Source organism: Strongylocentrotus purpuratus, unplaced genomic scaffold (genome assembly GCF_000002235.5).
Source record: "Strongylocentrotus purpuratus isolate Spur 01 unplaced genomic scaffold, Spur_5.0 spur5_scaffold_15, whole genome shotgun sequence".
In the NCBI taxonomy this organism is placed as follows: Eukaryota; Metazoa; Echinodermata; class Echinoidea; order Camarodonta; family Strongylocentrotidae; genus Strongylocentrotus; species Strongylocentrotus purpuratus.
The window spans coordinates 26,186,538-26,203,692 of NW_022145600.1; the positions used below are offsets into that span (position 1 = coordinate 26,186,538).

General features: G+C 39.5%; 1 protein-coding gene across 1 annotated transcript in view; it reads right to left on the bottom strand.

Annotated features, from left to right (window-relative positions):
* Window positions 1-1,419: 1,419 nt before the first annotated feature.
* The window catches only part of LOC579580 (TWiK family of potassium channels protein 7), a 42,719-nt gene continuing 26,983 nt past the window's right edge, over window positions 1,420-17,155 (bottom strand). The window contains exon 5 of the mRNA XM_030985910.1: window positions 1,420-4,715. Coding sequence (XP_030841770.1) covers window positions 3,877-4,715 — 839 coding nt within the window. The 3' untranslated portion in view covers window positions 1,420-3,876. The remainder of the gene's footprint in view (window positions 4,716-17,155) is intronic.

The window sequence follows — 17,155 nt, forward strand, 5'->3', positions numbered from 1 at the left end:
ATAACCATGAACCTAAACCTGACGGGAAAACCATGCAACCCTAATCCCTATAACCCTCACCCAAGATATTACAAAGTAAAGGCTGTCGAACTTGTCACAGGAACAAATGTTGAAGCATTTCACTCCTTCCAAGCAGTGGCTCGGTTGAATAAAAAAAATCATTTGCATTGCTTTGGTAATGTTTATTGAATGGCGATTTATCAACCTATTTCATCTTTTCTAAATGAATAGGAGTGGTTATCAACTCTTTTAAGAGTGTGATATGAGCGTCACTATGTTTTGGAGTGCAAACTCACGCAAAAAAAATATATAGTGAAATCCACTCTCGAAGAGTAATTTACACCACTACTTTTGGATTTATTCCACTAATTTTTGAAAGTGAATTCAACTCCACAATGAAGTGGTCCCAGCGTAATAACTCTTAAATTAGTGGATTTCCACTACTTTTCATTAATGGGGTATTAATCAGCACATTGATTTGTTAAATAAAAGGTTAAAAAGTCTCAAATTTACAATTAAGAAATCGGACGAGTTTGGAGTAGTAAAAAGCATAAGTTGACCACAGCCTAAAAGATATTACTACCTGATCATCAATGTATAAAGGAGTAGGAACACGCACTGAAACCAACGCAGCAACATTAATTTTGATCTCCTTTTCATTAGTAAACTGTGTTTAAGTTAATGTTTTTGTTGCTGTGCTGTTGCTGTTGTGTAGTAGTTGTTGTTGTTTCTGCTGTTTTGGTGGTGGTGGTGACTGTTGTTGTTTTTATGTTTCGAATTGTAATCGAAAAATAAAACGATCAAATGATAGTAATTAATTACTTATCAAAACAATTCACAAATAAAGGAAGGCACAACATGACAGTGAGTAGAAAGTAATACAAAGCTTATGAGAAGAATTCAAAATTTATCAAATTTACAAAACTGAAATACTTTATGTATTCTCATATATATCTTTGGCAAGCTTATCAAATCAATAATTTTCTTTGTTTATATATACATGCCTGCGTGTATTGACTATACTATATTATACACTATTATTATATTTCGCAATGCTATAGCAGGAAATAAGATTTGAAAATACGTTCATGCTTTTATTTAAAAAAAATGATATTAACACATTAAACGCCCCTAGTAGACCCAAAAAGCGTGAGTCTATGAATAGAAAAAATAATATCAAGAATGGTTTAATAAATATGAAAATATTAAATACAAGATCAGACCTCTTTTTAAAAATTATTTTACTTAGATTCAATCGAACCTTTTGTAACATTTAAAAGAAAAGGAAAGGCATTTAATAGGTAAATCCAAATTTGTATCACTACTTTGTGAAAAAGATTTCGAGCAAACCACCACTAGATAATTTAACAAATTAATATTCTTCATAACATAATTTAAAATCAAGTAATGAATAATTTTGTTGAAATGATTGAAAAATTTCACACATCACTTCTGCAGTTCTTTGAATATTTCTTTTTCACTGAAAAGTGTAATTATGAATCTATGAACATGATGAAATACTTTTTGGTAGAAAATGAACGGTTATAAAATTGATTTCAGGTCGATTTTACGAATAATTACGACTTTTTTGCCGATATTTCAGCCTTACAAATTAAAGGTTAACATATTATTATAGTGTCTTCGGCCATTACGTGAACATGATGAAGAAAATGTTCCGCCAACAGTGGACAATGTTTTATAAATATATAATTCAAATATTCAATCCCTTTACCTTCTCAAAAAATACACGACTCTGTATTTGTTATTAGATGTAACACGGATGAGGCAGAAATTTGTTTGTAAAATCATTTCCGTTAATTAGCCAGATGACGTGAGTCCATAAATTAATTAACGTTGAAACGGTTTAATTGACCATTAGGCAAGATTTTGGAGGCAATTATAAAGTTTCTATTACAGCTATATTAATCAAAGTTACTTTTGAACGGATATGCTCGTATGCAATAAAATAATTCTTTCCATAATGAGCTTTTCATGTCAATTGATTTTTTTAGTTAGCAGCTTTTTTGCAGCCCGAGTATATATAGCGTATACTATACTAGCATTGATATTGGAAAGTAAATACATAGAAATTGATGATATGACTTGCAAAGACTTCGTAAACAATACAACAATAATATATTCAATAATTCAGCAATGTAGGCATATGTATTATGCCAATAACAGACCATTCATATATACTTCGTTGTCCGTAAAGTTAGAATATAATTTGTTTTACCTCTTTTCATGAAGTGACTGCAAATATAGGCATATTTTTAATATTGATAAGGTAAATATTTTCACAGAGCTTCAGTTATCAATCTAAAAAGTCATTAAGATCAAAAAGTGAAGTTCTGAGAGGATATGAATTTATATATACAAAATAAACCATATTATCACAATCATTTCATGAAAAGAGGTAAAAGATTACTCCAACTTTAAGGGCAACAATGCACATGGTTCCGTTCGAAAATTAAATGGAAGCTCAAAAGCTCCATACAACATCCTTCAAAATGAAATATTTCGCTGTATTAGTCGACTCCCGCGTACAGCAAGACGTGATAGCAACAACGCAATACAAGATCTTGAAACTATTGTAAAGGCAAGAGGCATTTTTAATATGCAACCCTGGATTTCAAGGATTCATCTCATTTGAGATAAACACTATTATGAAATTATTCGTCGCATATCGCCTCATCTACTCGTTCGTCCTGAAGATCTCGTCATCTCGATTGCTTGTCCTAAATAGGGCCGACTTGATCATCGACCTACAAGACCGACAGCCCATGTACCGACAGTATTGGTCTTGCGGGCCTTCTGAAAAGGTTTCTGAGGGTTCATGATACCGACGCACGGTCTGTGAAACTGACGTGTCTGTTTAGTAGACCTTCTGACAACTTTTTCGAAGGGTCACCAACCAAATGTGTTGCTCTCCTGGGCTGTTGGTCTACTCGGATGTCCCATTCTCGTATAAATCGGACTGCACAAGATCAGGAAAGTCGTCTTCGCGTCTCCTCGTCCCAAGTAATACCTCAATCACATCACAACGTGACCGACTACAGACCGGACGAGAAATTACACTATCCACAATGGTCAGAAATCAGTCGGTTTGGCGGTGTGACAGAAGTATCATATCAGGGCCCCATTTTACAAAACTTTTCATTTGTAAAAATGACAGTTTTTTGTTATAAGCTAGTGAAATCCTTGATTCTGATTGGTTATCAGCCGATTTGTCACTGGTTGTTGTCATTTGTCGTTGAAAAAAGGGCTTGTGAAACGGGTCCCAGGAATCTTCTCTTCGTAACGTCTTGCTCCAAGGAAATCGATTTGGGGGAGATCAGTGATCTGAAGTTCTTTTTCTTTCGTCTTCTGGTTACGAAAAAGTCCACTTTCATGAAATCACTGATTTTTGTTTCTTCTTGTCTTCACGTGTCAGTGACACAGACCAACACGATGTTTCCATTTAACAAAGCTGTATAATAAAGTATGCAGCTTTCTTTTGCAGCTTTCCTTGCAAATAAGCGTCAAGGATCCAGCTGGATCTGAGTATTGGCTTGCAGGTTTCGTCCGACAGCGACGTTCATTCAGTTGGACCAGATCTGTTTTCCATCTTTCGAATGCATGAACTTACATCTTAAAACCTTGGATATCTGAACGCAACAGGTGAAAGTGCCTTCAAAGAACGGACTCGTTTTCATGGCAAATCTGCATCTGACAGGAAAAGAATCAAATTCTCTTTGATCATACTCGGAGGTGACCTAAAGCTGTCGGTCCTCTGGTTGCTTACTAACAAGCATTTGTGCTTTCTTAGCAGTCAGGTAAAATAACCACCACCACCACATTAACTTGCAAGTTATTTGATTCTAATTGTTATTCGTCTCAGCACAGACCAAGCTTCGTCGTTATCAACTGGTAGCCCCGCAAAACTTTAACCTGGACAAGTGCAATGCACATGGACATGATGGCGAGACCAAACAGCGTGAAGAAGAGACAGGGTATGAACGTATCAGCAGCATAGTGCTTCATGGGCAGAACATCACCGAACCCTATGGTGGTGAGCGTTATAAACATGAAATAAATCCCTGTGCCAAAGTCCCATCCCTCCGCTGAAGCCATCCACGCAGCGCCCCCACACATGTAGATTATCAAAATGGCGACTATAACGAGAAGCGGGACTTCCTCGAGCACGTCCGGCTTATGCTCGCACTGACATTGGTTAGGTGGGCAACCGCAGGACGGTACGCCCGCGCCCGACCCTAGCTCGCACACATCCGAACTCGGTTGCTTGGTCACGCCGTGCGGTTGCGACGTCGGTCTATCCGTGGCTATCGATACCGAGCGTGTAATTGCGTGATCATTCGTATTCGCATCTGACGTTTTGTTTGCGTTAGCTCGATCGGCTTCTTTCTCTTTAGATTCATACGCAGGCGGTCTGCCAACTTTTTCCATTGATATTTCCACTTCCCCGTTAATTATTTTCCTCTGAGACGATGTTTCGGGGTGACTTTTAGAGGTTCCGCGGCATCTTCGACAGCTAGCGCCGACCTTGTGGCGTACAACAAGACAGTAGTGGGTTGCCCTGCAGGTCTTGAGAGTGAGTCGGGCCAGGAGGTTGCCGATGTTTGCCAAGCAGAGCAGGGCCAGTGGTATTCCAACGATGCAGTAGAAGATGCAGAAAATACGCCCTCCGGTAGTTTCAGGAGCAATGTCTCCGTATCCTGTCAGAACGAAAGAAATGATAATGATTTAATCATGAACATGGCAAGTAATGTGTCGTATTATACTCGAGTGGTTATAACACTTGAATGGGGATACAAAGATCGAGGGTGCGATCATCGGCTGTTGTTGCGATTGGATGTTCATTGAGTAAAATTGTGGTTTATGCTCTTATAAATAAAAATATATATATTTACATAATTAGTTTAAATATTAGGGAGGATTAAAAAGGGAGTAAGTTCTTAGATCCAAGGGCCATAGCCGGTGATCCCTGGGAGTGGACACTTTCTTGCCAGACCGGCGCGTTACGTTGCGCAGGAAGGTATTTTATCTACACTGCTTCTCTCCACCCACATTGTGAAATGTCAAAAGTATTTGCAGTTTAATGTGAACATCTGTAAAATGTCTTGCTATTATGCTCCCAACGGAGTGTAAAATGTGCATTCATTGTTTGCGGGTAAGCCTGAATCCGATGACTTGGGTAATACTATATATGTAAGGTGCTTCGGGATACCGTCCATGACTTGTATTAATCGTTACAAAAAAATACATATTAGGGCCTATGCTAAATGTGCATCTTGTATAATAAGGTGAATTGATTTACATAAGATATGGATGGCCTGTTAACAGAAAAGAGCAAAATGGTCTAATGCTTAAAAAAACATGAGAGGCGATATTATTATTACTAAAAGGCCAAGAGAGGGTAGAAGAAGGATGGTGCGAATTTGAGAGAGATATAGAGCAAGCATTAATGAAACGCACGTCTAGTCGCAGTAAATTGGTGAGCCTGTATCAGTGATCAAAATTGATTATCGTGTGTTACACATTTTCTTGCAAAGGATAGTTACATTGTACAACCGTTTTAGAGAGCAATCTCATTCTTAGAGCAGTTTTTACTACAGTCAAGACGCGAGGTTGCCTAAAAGCTCTAATGTAATAATGAAATCTGCATTATTAACATACACAAACAAAAAAACATTAACTAGAATTAATCAGACTATCGGTATTTACCAGGCCATCTAGACACATAATTCGGCCGACTTAGTTTCATTTGGTCACAACGTGGCGTATATTAGTTTGTTTTGTGCTTGCCCAACAAAGCAGTATTCGCCATTATTGTACCCAACTCGAACCGGTTTGCCCAAACTCTCCTAATCAATGGCTCTGGTTTTTATCTGATTACGGCTCCCTCTATTGGTCATTAAAAACTGTATAATTTTACCTGCCGTAACGAAAATGCAATAGATCAACCACCAACACCCATGGATAATTCAAACTTTCCAGTAGAGTCAGTCAGCGTCATGCATAAATTTCCAGATAACCTTCTAATAAGAAATTCAGACTTGATTTCCCAGGAATATGATGTCATGCACTATTTCCAATAAACCCTAAATTAGTACTGTAGTTGATGTTGGCATCTCTACATCTGATATCCAGAATTTTCCAAATTAAAGGAAAACTGTTGGGGCAAGCGAACTGTGACATCATTAATTGGAATCGGAATTTAATGAAAGCAATCTGTCTACTGCAATTAACTTGAACGTTAACTTACATCGTTGACTACAGTTAGGTTGAGCGGCGTGGCCAGAATTTTTTTAGGGATATGTAGTTAATGGGTTTATAGTGACAGAGCGTTCAACATGAGCTAAACAAGTTCATGATAATAATTATATTGCTCTTGCAGGGACCCTAGCCACAATGCGAAAAGGCATTCTGAATTTCTAGAAACTGGCATTGGAGTGCATTACAGTGCTGATAAAGTGTTAATGTAAGCGCTAATTGATCATATCCTATTTTTGGCATTTGTTCATAATTGTTGTGATAGAAAGAGCTTCCAAGAGCTCCTGTTCGCAACAAGGTTAACTAACACAAGGCTGGGTTTTAGCTTGGTCTAATTCAGGGACACACCTGACAAATGGACACCAGACACGCGGTCTACGTTCTCTGGTTCAAGTCGACTTCAGATCGATTTCAAAGAGAAATCAAACCCTTGTAATAATGTCATTTATGAATTATGAAAGCAGAAAGATAAAATGAACAGAATGGTGAAAGTTTGAAATAAATCAGACCAATAATAAGAAAGTTATGAATGTTTGAAATATGAGATGACTATATCTATGTGAATCTTAAATTGCCCGTTTGGTCAGGGGAATGAGACGGAGTCGCGGATAACTCTTCCGATTCTAGTGTACAACAATGGCATTAATCTCCCATGAGGTACTACTCAGAATATATTAATGAGAGCATACTGTAATAGCTTTTCTAAAGGGAAACGCTAGAGTAGTTTGCTATCAAAAATGGTGGATCCGGTATCAGACTACATGTATTATCCTTTTTTTTTTAATTGTGTAATGAACAAGTTTACATCTGACATCATTGTCGTGAAACAGTGTATCATATTGGGCATAATTACGGTAAAGTGCACAAAATCTTGTCAGATTAATCCCGTCCATCGACGCATCAGTCACGGGGATATTCATACGGTGACAGCTTGATACAACCAGCGTCACACTGCGTGTGCTGAAGCAGCGTTGATCTGTTACACAAGTTCAACGATCTTTTTTGCAATCTCTCTTTCTCTTTCTCTTTCTCTCTCTTTCTCTCTCTCTCTCTCTCTCTTCCTTGATCTACCTGTCTATCTATTTATCTTTTTCTCAATTTATTTTTATTTTTATATTTCCTAAAGTTTGATTACATTTTCTCTCTTTCTCTCCCTTATTGCAAATTGTTGTATTCTAGTCGCTATAAACTGGTAACTGGTCGCTGGTAACCTACATGATTGTATGTATCTGTGCAAAATACATCTGCAAATGTTATATAAAATAAACCACATTAAGAAAAACGTGGGTAATAAACGATATAAGTATAACATGATCATTACGGAGAATAAACATGAATTCGATAAAAAAAATTGTTTATGACATGGTAATCATGTTTTTTCGTGCAATAAATTATGGAATGCCAAAAAAGTATGTTCATCATAAATCAAATCGACGAGTGTGTAAATAGAGACAAGACTAAACATGTCTCATCATACTTACTTTTAGTTCCTCATTTACAATGTTTACTCCTTTGAAAATATATATATAGAGAGAGGTTTTATTACTTCGAACAGTCATATAAAAAGAAAATCGGAATGCCGTTACCAAAGAAACTGGAATTTCCCTTTAAGATACAGATTGGTCTGGCATGTCTTCCGCTATGTACATGCCCTCGGGAACGTTTCCTGAATCACTAAGGCAGGCAACATGTTTACTTGAATGTGCTCTGAGAAAACATAACGGCTTATAAAAGCAGTGTAGGAATCATGATAGCAATTATTAGGATTATATATGTTGTTAAAGCGAGCTTTGACAGCACCACACCCCCCCCCCCCCCCCCCCCCTGTTAAGAAGGTGTCTGTCGTTCTCAAACAGTTTTAAAGGCAGAATAGTGTCATTAGGCTGCAAGCCCATTAGACTGAAAATGTTGGTCTATCCTGATGAAAACTTTTGTTTAAGGTTCACTGGACCGACACTGTCGGTCTCGTTGATTGTCGGTCTACTGGGATGCCCCGATGTCATGACCTCTCAGTCACCTCCAAACTATTCCTATAGCCGACCGATTCGTGGTAATTGGAGGTAATAAACTTGCTTGGAGGGTCTGTTATCGGTCTGGTGTCGGTCTCGTTGGTATAACTAGGGCCATTTAATGTTCACAACGCCAAACCGACTTCAAACTGAGTTCACGTGCATTGAGAGAACTTGCCATTATTTGATCATTGTTGTCGGCGCGGAGTGCGTAGATGTGACCGGGTTATCAATCACACCGCCAAACCCTCTCGATAACGACCAATTATTGGCCATTAGGGGTAATGGAGTTTTGAAATGGGTCGATTATCGATCTGTCGGCCTCGTCGGTGTGACTCAGTCATTAATCAATTCTGATGTCTGGATGACATGTTCACCAACATATGTTTGTTCCATCGAAGGCAGAGGTGTTTTGTCGTCGTTATAGAAAAAGGCCTCATTTTTCCCACAATAAAAAGAAAACATTTCTGAATGTAGAGATTCGCTATACTATGTGGATATCGAATGAAACGAATTAAAACAATAATGGATAGAAGAATGAATGCATTGATGAATAAATGAATGGATGAATAAATGAAATGAAATGAATGTATGACGAATGAATGAATGAATGAAAAAATAATCAGGAGATTGTTAAAGCCCCAGTCCCATATAAAGCCGGACCAGCACGGACCAGCACGGACCACTCCGGACCATCCCGGACCATGGTCTGGGGTGATCCGGGATGGTCCGGGATGTTTTGTTCAAAAAAGTGTGATGCTTTTAAGCTACAGTCCCATATATGTCCCGGACCGTCCCGGACCATCCCGGACCCCATCCGGGGTGATCCGGGATTCGGTCCGTGTTGACACCGTGTTGGCACCGGGGTGGTCCTGGATGGTCCTGGATGGTCCTGGGCGGTCAATAACTCACTCCCGGACTGCCACGGATCAACACGGACCGCCCCGGCGCCACTACGGATGACCCCGGACCCAGCACGGTGGCTACACGGATCACCCCGGATCAAACTATTGTCCCGGACCGTCCCGGACCACCCCGGCAGTTTTTGACCGTCAAAAACATCCGGGGTCGACTCCCGGACCGCCCAGGACCATCCAGGACTATCCAGGACCATCCAGGACGATCCAGGACCACCCCGGTGCCAACACGGTGTCAACACGGACCGAATCCCGGATCACCCCGGATGGGGTCCGGGATGGTCCGGGACGGTCCGGGCTGTATATGGGACCGTATACAGTCCCATATACGTCCCGGACCGTCCCGGACCATCCCGGACCCCATCCGGGGTGATCCGGGATTCGGTCCGTGTTGACACCGTGTTGGCACCGGGGTGGTCCTGGATCGTCCTGGATGGTCCTGGATGGTCCTGGATGGTCCTGGGCGGTCCGGGAGTCGACCCCGGATGTTTTTGACGGTCAAAAACTGCCGGGGTGGTCCGGGACGGTCCGGGACAATAGTTTGATCCGGGGTGATCCGTGTAGCCACCGTGCTGGGTCCGGGGTCATCCGTAGTGGCGCCCGGGCGGTCCGTGTTGATCCGTGGCAGTCCGGGAGTGAGTTATTGACCCCGGATCACCCAGGCGCCCCTACGGATGATCCCGGACCCAGCACGGTGGCGACACGGATCACCCTGGACCATCCCGGACCCCATCCGGGATGGTCCGGTGTCATCCGTGTTGGCACCGTGTTGGCACCGGGGTGGTCCGGGACGGTCCGTGGCGGCTCCGTGCTGGGTCTGGAATGATCTGTACTGCTGCCGGGGCTATGCCCGGACGGTCCGGGGCGGTCCGTAGTGGTACCGTGTTGGGTCCGGGGAGACGGTCGGCGGTTGCGATTTTTTGAACAAAACATCCCGGACCATCCCGGATCATCCCAGACCATGGTCCGGGATGGTCCGGAGTGGTCCGTGCTCGTCCGTGATGGTCCGGCTTTATATGGGACTGGGGCTTTATCGTTAATCTATTTCTGTTCAGTGCTCTCTCTGCTATGCAAAGTGTATTCGTTCACGATCTGTGTTTAAATGATTTCGTTTTTTCTTATATTTATATTGAATAACTGTATATATATTAACTATTTATCACTCATGTTTGAATGAGTGTTAGCGGGAACCCTTAAAGGTAATGCAAAGTTTTGGGAAATTTCGAAAATTGGATTGATAGTAATTCTTTAAAATGTTGATATATTTAGATGCCCCTGTGGATGTATTATAAGCACGAGCAAATTGAGGTCCTAAAACACTTTCGAGGAATTGAATAATAAACAATTTACCGGTGCTCTCGGTAAATTTCAAATATTTCAATTAGCGCCTAAGGCCATTCCATGGTACATGTAGCTGCTGCGACTATGAAAATCTCAGAATATGCAGTTCTGATATATAATTTCCAAACGGGAATGGCAAATCGGTCGATTGTAGTTAAAAAAAACACATTGATTTAATTAATTCCTTGAAATGCAAGAGCGCTGTAATGAAAGCTAGGCTAAAGCCATGTAATATTAAGGCGCCTCGGAATAGAATTTCTAGATGGACGGCGCTATAGAAATACATATAATAATAATTATTATTAGGGCGCTATACACAACATAAGGAGTTTATTATTTACAATTCAACACTTTAGATTCGATTTCAACCGCGACAACGATCATTGAATATTGTAAAATCTCATATGCTTCTAAAATCGTTATGTGAACCAAATTCATGACCCCATACCAAAACTTTGTAATACCTTTAAGAATCTTTTATACAATATAGTTTTAAAACTGAAGTAAAACAAACCAAAAAGCTTATCATGAATACGCGTATAAGGTACGTTTGGCACATTGTGCTATTATTGATTATTCTTTTTTAATTGTGCGGTGCTAAACACGCAATAATATTATGCCTGGTATATTTCATCACACTCTGAGCAATGATAAATGTCCCATGAAATTAAATAACAGATAAGTTGTTAACATTATGCCAAGATATATATTGACCTTGGGACTTTTTTCTATTACCTCAAATCGACCTTTCTTAGATTAATTTTTAAGAGAATGACTCTAACTTTCGCCTCGTTTGCTTCTCAAAATGTTTGTACTAAAATTAATCATGTGTGTCCATGTTATGAAAGTTAGTAGCAGGTGCTGTTATGTTTTTAAAATGCAATAAATGTTATATTTGTACAGCGTGCTTCATTTACAACAAAAATATCACCCCCTCGCCTCCCCCGTTTAAAGAACTAATATCCTCGATGGATGAAGTGCCTGGCTTAGTGGCTTTATATGTATGAGAAGGGGCTTGAGGGTTGCAGCCCTCCCCCTCCCAATCTAAGAATTTCGAGTAGACGTATACGGGCAGTGAGGTGCCCAAAAGTGTCATTTTTCTATTTAATCTAGTGTGTTTCGATGACAAGGTCGCGTTTTGACCATAATAAATTGATTTTTCTTTTTTCGTGTTGTTCAATGTAATTTAGAAACTATGGATATTCGGGCAAGAAGCGTCAGCCCCCTTTAACATGCTCGCATGCTTTAAAATGATTCGGAATATTATGTTTCTAAATTTCCTTGAGCGGTTCAGGATGCTCAAAAAGTAATTTAAAATCAATACAACCCAAGCTCATAACAATAAACTGTGAATAAATTGTAGTTTCATGTTGTTGGGGCACAATCGCGTATTTCAGCTTGGCTACCACATTCGATTTCCTGTATGCACTTCCTGAATGAAACATTAAATGAGGGGCCTCCGATTTGCATTGGGAATAGATTGAATAACTCAGAACCCTGCAACCGAGCTTAATAGAATCCCGAGGCGATGCTTAACCGTCTTCATCGAGACATGACATTTTCCAAAGTCTCCAGGAGAATAATGTAACTAAACCGATCTATTTTCTGATTAGGGTAATATAATCATGATTAATGATTGTAAATCATACGAGTTTCTTGACTTCAAGAAAAATCCCCGCGGAAGATGATTTGTAATGCATAGGGGGAAAAGGCAGCCATGACATTCCCTAAGTGGGGCTATACCAAGGGAATGCAACCTTGGTGGATAACATTAGTATATGGTTTTCGAGCTCCTCGTTGGCGGCTAACATGCATGGTTTATGGTGGAAAGCTATAAGGGTTTTCTTGAAATGGATAAGTTTTATGTTATTTCCCAGTGACTGAACTTGGATAAACCATGTCATAGTTGTAGGGTCAGGTGATAAACCTACTCTCGTGTGAAACATATATATAAATACACTGTTGGTATAAAGTATTTAATAATTTTTTCTTTACCTCTTTTCATGAATTGAATGTGCCAACATGGTTTATTCTCGATATATAAAGTTTATTATATTGTCAGAGCTTTATCGATCAATCTCTATGACTTTTAATATCAATCATTTATCTATCAGGAATAAATCATATTGCCACATGTATCATGAGATAATGTAAAGACAAAATATTCCATCTTTATGAGCAACAAAGTAAAATGCCTATGAACACATAATGAAAATCTCGGATATTAGTTGTATGAAAATACCTTGTTGTGATGTAAGGCTAAAACATTTAAGGAAAGTCGATAAGCGAAAATGATGAATAAGTCACATAATTTGATACTTATTAATATGTTAACTTAAAATAACCCGAAACAAAACAAAACGAACAACATCTCAGAAAATGACAAATATGTAGCTCCATGCCATTATTATAATTATTGTTCTAATGTTTTTATACAGAAACTTTTTCCTGAATCTAAAGCAGAATAATTATGTGGTGCATCAAACTCATTATCCAAGTGAACTGTGTTCGTGGAAATCACGAATACTGTTTTCTTAGAAAAAAATATGATGACACCGCCGATAATGTGTCATTCGTGAGAGAAGGAATACATGTATTGGTAACTAACATGTTATTAATTCCAAGATGTTGCTCATCGTCTTCGCTGAATTTTGGCATTTTCCATGACAACAGGAGAAATGGGGTTGCATCTAATTACTTGAGCATTCAACCATGCATGTTTTCGATTAATTTACACTTTGACGAGTTCTTGAGATTCCAGAGAGTAATGTTGGCACGTGATTTTGGTTCCTAGCTATGGCACGAATTTCCTTGAATTAAAACCGTTATTAACGTTCGTCACCCAACGATGATTTGTGCTTCGTCATCTTTATTGGGGAAAAGGAGGCTGAAAGTTTTGTTTATATTCGTAACGGAAAAGTGCCCGGTATGAAAGTGAATTCTGTCCATACCTATAACAATGGTCACATACCTCTTATTACCCCTACCCTATCATCCACCACTCCAACCCTAACCTCTCTCCCCTTCCCATCCCTCTCTCCTTCGAGCCTCCCCTCTCTCTATCGCGCTCTCCCTCTCTCTCTCTCTCTCTCTCTCTCTCTCTCTCTCTCTCTCATTCACTCCTACTCATCCTCTTTCTCCCCTCCCCTCCGTCTCTTCCTCTCCCTCATTCTTACCCTCTTCCTCTTCCTTCTCTCTCTTCCTCCCCTCATCCCCTCTCTCTCTCTCCCTCTCATCCCTTCCTCCTCTTCCCTCCCAAGCAACCCCCCCCCCCCCCCCAAGGTCTGACGCCATCTGTTTTTCATCTAGCATGAAAAATGACTTATACGATGGAGATCCGGTCGGATCACAGTTGTACCTCTTCTTCTTTTTGACACCAATATAAATGACCACGAGGGAATAATAAACAAATTGTGAATGCGCCTCATCTACATGAGATATGAAAACAGTCATCAGATCATTGAATCCCGTCAGTACATCTCCCAAATGAACGCTATGACATTCAGGACTAGCCTTATCACCCAGCTGTTTTTTCTGGCTTGTTTCATCTCATTTTCCAAAGTTGTCTAATTTTCTCACGTGTGATGGCTGATTTAAATCGTGACACATGCGTAAACATTTCATCGTATTCCTTACATCGATAAAATCGAATGAGCACGAGCGACCAACGTACAAAGAAGTGCCCTCCTCTTTCAGGACGGGATAGAAAAACACACCATTAAGATAGTATTTTAGTATTTTTAAGCTGAACATGCTTATTAAACTTGTTATTTTATATAAATGTGTTCATGGAACCCCCTCTCGTCTTTTGCCCGTACTTCAACATCTGTTGCAGCTTTTAAGAAAAGCCTAAAGGCACACCTCTTCAAAAACTGAATAAATATTTATTTAGTTTTCTGAGTTTGCTCGTTTATCTGCTTATTATCAATTTCTTGACATAAAACGAAGTGAGCAGTATGTTATTAAATTATTGGATTGTCACTATGTAAATCAATTGTTCGAGACATTTAGATGTTTATTTTTGTACCTTTACATTTACCGTATCACGAGTTTCATTTACTCTGCGTGGAATAATATAAGGAATGACGACCCTTATGAACTTATGGGTTTTAGGAACAACGTGAACCTTAAAGCTTATCAACACTAGTGTGGCTAGGAGGGTTTAGACCACACAGCAAGGTCACTGACATGTGGCTATCTCATCAACTCAGCTCTCAAATATCATAAGAAATAGAGGATCATGGGGAACCAACAGGCACCGATTGGGGAAGTTTTCTACATAGAGGGAGCAAGTAGCTACAAGTAGGACAGTGGGGCTTTAAGTTTCGTAGGCCTATTTTTTAGAACCACATCCAATATGCCTATTAAAGTCAGAAATAATGAGACTGCAATATAGACTGCAACATAGGACTGCAACTACACTGGTTGCCCTACAAACGGGTTGTATTCAAGATTCTTATCATGTGTTTTAAAGCACAAACAAATCTTGCTCCATCTTGTACGCCAGATAGTAAGCACAATCCAGTACGTACACTTGGATCATCATCACAACACCTCCTTGCAGTGTCTCCTGTTAATATGCATACATGTACCTATGGATACCGATCCTTTGTGGTTTCGGCTCCAGCTCTGTGGAATTCTCTGCCCTTGACAGTCAGGAAGACATCTTTCCTTTATGAGTTTAAGTGAGCCTTAAAAGTACACCTTTTCTAACAGTATTGTAACAATTCTTGTGTTTATGTGTCGGTGTGCGTGTAGTGGTGTTATTATTCCTCTTATATAATCATGTTGATGTAGATTGTACTGCGTATACTCTTTAAATGTATAGCACACTCTTTTAATGTATAAGCGCATAGAGAATTAAGTGTTAATTGTTATGCGCTAAATAAATCGAACATAATTATTTATTATTATGCTTGACACGTTCAATGGCAAAGAGAGAGAGAGAGAGAGAGAGAGAGAGAGAGAGAGAGAGAGAGAGACGGTAAGGGTCCACTTATTGGCCCGAATTCACAAAGCAAGGTTTGAGCTCAGACCAAGGTTTGAGAGGTTTGGCGAAACAAAAGGAGGTTTGACCTCAAACCTTGGTCTGAGCTCAAACCTTGCTTTGTGAATTCGGGCCATTATGTTTAATAAATCACATGCATGCACATCCGCGCCGCGCCGTGTTCATAAATGCTGTGTATCGCACGCATGACTGTACATCCGTTCTTCAGCGGAAAACCATCTGTGTTTTACGGTGAAGGTGATACCTTGCATTAATATCAATATAATGAGTTGAATGAAACGAAATGAGGTTATTTGATCCATCCCTGCCTGCTACCAATTTAGAGATACTGTTTGAATCTATCTAGTTCGGTTAAACTCTCATAATTATCCCTGGTTGCAACAAGGACAGTTGCCTCCATAATGATAGCTTTCTTAATGACTATAGCTCAATGTGACCATTAATGAAAATATAATCAATTTTCAAGAGGATTCTCGATTTAAAAAGACATTTGGAAATGGGATACCAACACGTACGCATGCGATATGCTATATTCGTAATTACTTTTTCAGTAGTGTATGCGCGAATGTGTGCTTAGTAATTAATGAAGAACTATCCCACTGCACTGGGCAAATTTACAGAATTCTACAGAACTATTGCTTTTAAGGATCGTCTTGTCATAGAAGATGGCTTGATAAGGCCATCTCGTGACAGGCGGTCGATATGAGGCGAATGAAATCGATCTTACTCGAAAAGACATTCCCCGCTGCAGAACAACGACTCTGGGTTCGTTAATTTAAGCAATATTTGCCCAAAATTAATCCACGATAACTTCATTGCACTTGTAAATTATACCAGCAAATGCTACTCATTTTCCTTTTCGTTTACTTGAAGATTATTTGCACAAAATGAACCATGTAATACATGGATAATTTATTACACTTCGAAAGTACTCGTTTTCCCTTTCGTGACGATAATTTAAAAACACTTCATGACAAGTAAAAAGAATAACAGTTTAGTGCAATAATATTCAAATTACACGCTTACCAACTAATAAAACGTGAAAAATGTGTAAAAGAAAAACCCTTCATTATTTTTTAAAGTGATTTCCTCATGAGAATATTTAGCAGTTTCTAATATATTTATTTCTTTTTAATATAGGCCCTTAATAAATTTGCCTCGCATCACCATTGGTGATGGCACGTGGCACCCCAGTGGAAAAATGCTGCAATAACGCACTTAGGTATGGAGACTAGTGCAGCTCGTCTACCTAAGTTATAAAAACAGTCGTCAAGGTGATAATTCGACTTTTCACCCAGGTGCTTTATTCTATGTTTGGTTATTTCTTCAATGGAAATGTTAAGGCATCGTTCAAAATGACACTACGCCAAGGTGATCTACAATGAAGTGTGACCTTCATTCCAAGGATTTGTCCAAAACACAGCTGCCGTCCTTTTATCCTTCTTTCGACACTGATGTGATGGAATAACAAACAGATTTGTGTGCAGCTCCTCTTGCTTCCAAGTTAGATGTACGGTGCCATGTCAAGTTAGATGTACGGTGCCATGTCAAAAGAAAATAAATATCAGCTCTCTGGTACATTCATCTCATTTCATTTGTATCTCCAC